Source organism: Helianthus annuus, chromosome 14 (assembly GCF_002127325.2).
Source record: "Helianthus annuus cultivar XRQ/B chromosome 14, HanXRQr2.0-SUNRISE, whole genome shotgun sequence".
Classification (NCBI taxonomy): Eukaryota; Viridiplantae; Streptophyta; class Magnoliopsida; order Asterales; family Asteraceae; genus Helianthus; species Helianthus annuus.
Genome location: NC_035446.2, coordinates 169,637,223 through 169,640,197, shown reverse-complemented (window position 1 = coordinate 169,640,197; position 2,975 = coordinate 169,637,223). Strand labels below are relative to the sequence as shown.

General features: G+C 42.8%; 1 protein-coding gene across 1 annotated transcript; it reads left to right on the top strand.

Moving 5' to 3' along the window:
• Positions 1 to 244: 244 nt before the first annotated feature.
• On the top strand, positions 245 to 2,048 carry LOC110905016 (retrovirus-related Pol polyprotein from transposon RE1). Its single transcript, XM_022150891.2, has 2 exons — positions 245 to 1,354; positions 1,534 to 2,048. The coding sequence occupies exon 1, from the start codon at positions 398 to 400 to the stop codon at positions 1,346 to 1,348; it is 951 nt and encodes a 316-aa protein (XP_022006583.1). The 5' UTR covers positions 245 to 397; the 3' UTR covers positions 1,349 to 1,354; positions 1,534 to 2,048.
• Positions 2,049 to 2,975: the final 927 nt, after the last annotated feature.

The window sequence follows — 2,975 nt, the reverse complement described above, 5'->3', positions numbered from 1 at the left end:
AAGCGTGGTGTTTTGTATAAGAGAACCTAATATCAAGGAAATAACTGAAACCAAATCAAAGGAAATCAAGACTCAAATCTCAGTCAAACCATAACCATATTTAGTCCATAACTCTCTCCTGTACATTTGCTATTTCCATGTGTACTGTTGTCTATATAAAGCTTGTATACGTGTACTTGTAATCATAGAATAAAACAAACATCTTACAATTCACTACATGGTATCCAGAGCCAATTTACCAATTTACTCCTCTGAGTCTCATTGATCCTTTCTTCTTCGTTTTTTTTTTTCTCCTCTGTCCATTCCAATAACAACCCAAATCATAGAGATCACCACACATACCCATTTTCCAATCAAACTCACCTCCAACAACTTTCCTACCTGGCGAAAACATGTCATGTCCACACTAATTGGCCTCAATCTCGACAAATACATCGACGGTAAAACCGAACCACCCCCAGAAACGCTACAAGACAAACCAAATCCTAATTACCGTCTCTGGTTTCGTCAAGACCAGATTCTCCTTGGCGCACTTCTCGGAAGTTGCTCAGAAACCATTCAACCGATTGTCACCTCTGCAACAACCTCTCTGCAACTATTCCAACGCCTAACCGAGTGTTTTGCAAGCGTCTCAAGATCACGTGTTATCTCTCTAAAATCCAGACTCGGTAAAAACCCTCAAGGAACAAGACCAGTGGCCGAATTTCTTCACGAGATGAAGGCCATTGTTGATGAACTTGCCCTAGCAAACAGTCCAATCAATGATGAAGACCTAACCGTGCATATCACCAATCAATTAGGTGATGATTACAAGAACCTAACTGCTGCAATCAAAGCACGGGACTCACCCATCACCTTCTCTGAACTATTTGCTAAACTTGTGGACCATGAATGCTCATTGAAAGAGAACTCCCAGCCACCCCTAATTTCCACAGTGAACAATACGTATAAACAACCTGGTCGCTCTAATTCTAGGGCTTCTTATGACCAGAGATACCAAAACAGGCCCAGTCATTATGGGCCCAGATCCAACAAATACCAAAGTTCAAACAGTGGGCTAACCCAACCCTCACGGACTAACCGAAACTCTTTGTTTTGTTCTTTTTGCAATATCACAGGGCATGTAACGAAGGACTGTAGGAAGATGACACGTTTTCTACAAGAAAATAATGTTACCATATCCTCGGGTCCATCAGCCAACCCAGGATGGTCAACACTTCGACGGCTAGCTCGTCTCTACCGACACCCCCTTGGATGTTTGACACAGGTGCCTCGGATCATGCAGCCCCTAACCGCTCCTCATTGCACACTTTATCGGAATATGGAGGGCCGGACGAAATTGTGTTAGGAAACGGTAAAAGTCTACCCATCTCTCACATCGGTCACACCACTATTCCTACTTCCTCGCGTGATTTAAATTTGCATAATGTCTTTCTCGTTCCTCAATTACGCAATAATCTTGTTTCCGTGGCAAAACTTTGTAAATCTAACAATGTTTCTGTTGAATTTTTTCCTTATCATTTTTTGGTTAAGGACCTTCGCACGGGGGCGCACCTAATGCGGGGAGTGAATGTTAATGACGTCTACTATGCGGCTCTCAACTTGATTCGCCATCTTTCTCAAGCCAATTCCGCAACCAAGTCAACCGGGTCAACTCTTTCATGGCATCACAAGCTTGGACATCCATCTATCAAAATCCTAAAACTTATACTTAGGAATTTTGGGTTAGATCAAAATAAAATGTCTAGTAATTTATTTCATTGTGATGCTTGCTCTATCAATAAAAGCCATAAAATGCCTTTTGGTGCAAATTCTTTTACCGCTTCCAAACCACTGGAACTAGTATATTCCGATGTTTGGGGCCCGGTTACACCCTCCAATGATGGCTACGCATATTATGTCATCTTTGTTGATTTTTTCTCCAAATACACTTGGCTTTACCCTATGAAACGGAAATCAGACGTTGCCACCTTATTTCCGCAATTTAAAACATTGGTTGAAAAATTCTTTCGTACACCACTAATATCATTTTTCTCTGACAACGGAGGTGAATACATTGGTCTTATTCCCTACCTTCAACAACATGGCATCTCTCACTTTACCACTCCCCCACATACACCCGAACAAAATGGTGTAGCCGAAAGACGTCACCGTCATATTGTTGAAACCGGCCTTTCCCTCCTCCATCATGCCAACTTACCCACTCACATTTTGATCTCATGCTTTCCAAACAGCGGTCTACCTCATCAATCGCCTCCCCACAAAAATACTAGATTTTAAATCTCCATTTGATCTCCTATACAACACCTCGCCAACTTACACAAAATTAAAACCTTTTGGGTGTTTGTGTTTTCCGTGGTTGCGTCCGTATGCGTCATCAAAACTACATCCACGTTCCATCAAGTGTATCTTTCTTTTCTTGGATACTCACCCTCAAAGTCCTCATACAAATGCTATGATCCTGTTTCACATCGTCTCTATCATTCCCGTCATGTGGAGTTGTTGAACACATCTTCCTACTCCACACAAAATCTTCACCCAATTCTGCTTTACCAACACCCGATACTTTTCTCTCAACACCTCTCAACACGCAACCATCTACCCCTCTCATGCAACACTTCACCCAACAACGTACACTTCACAACCCAAACCACACTACTATGCATGTTCCATCTACACCAAATGCCAACACCCCTCAAACCTCACCTTTTGTCACCAATTCTCCACAAGTCAACTCCTCCCTCGAACCTAACCTCTTTCCATCACCACCCATATCATCCGACCCTAGCCACTCTCCATCGCCTTCCACTACCAACTCCCACATCTTTATCGATGCCTCCCCAACCACTCTCCCATCTCCTACCTTTGCCGCCGCCACATCTTCACCTTCGCCAACTACTCAATCCAACACTCGACCTCAACGTGATAGAAAACCAAACCCCAAATATTTCAACTCCAATCTAATCAATACCACC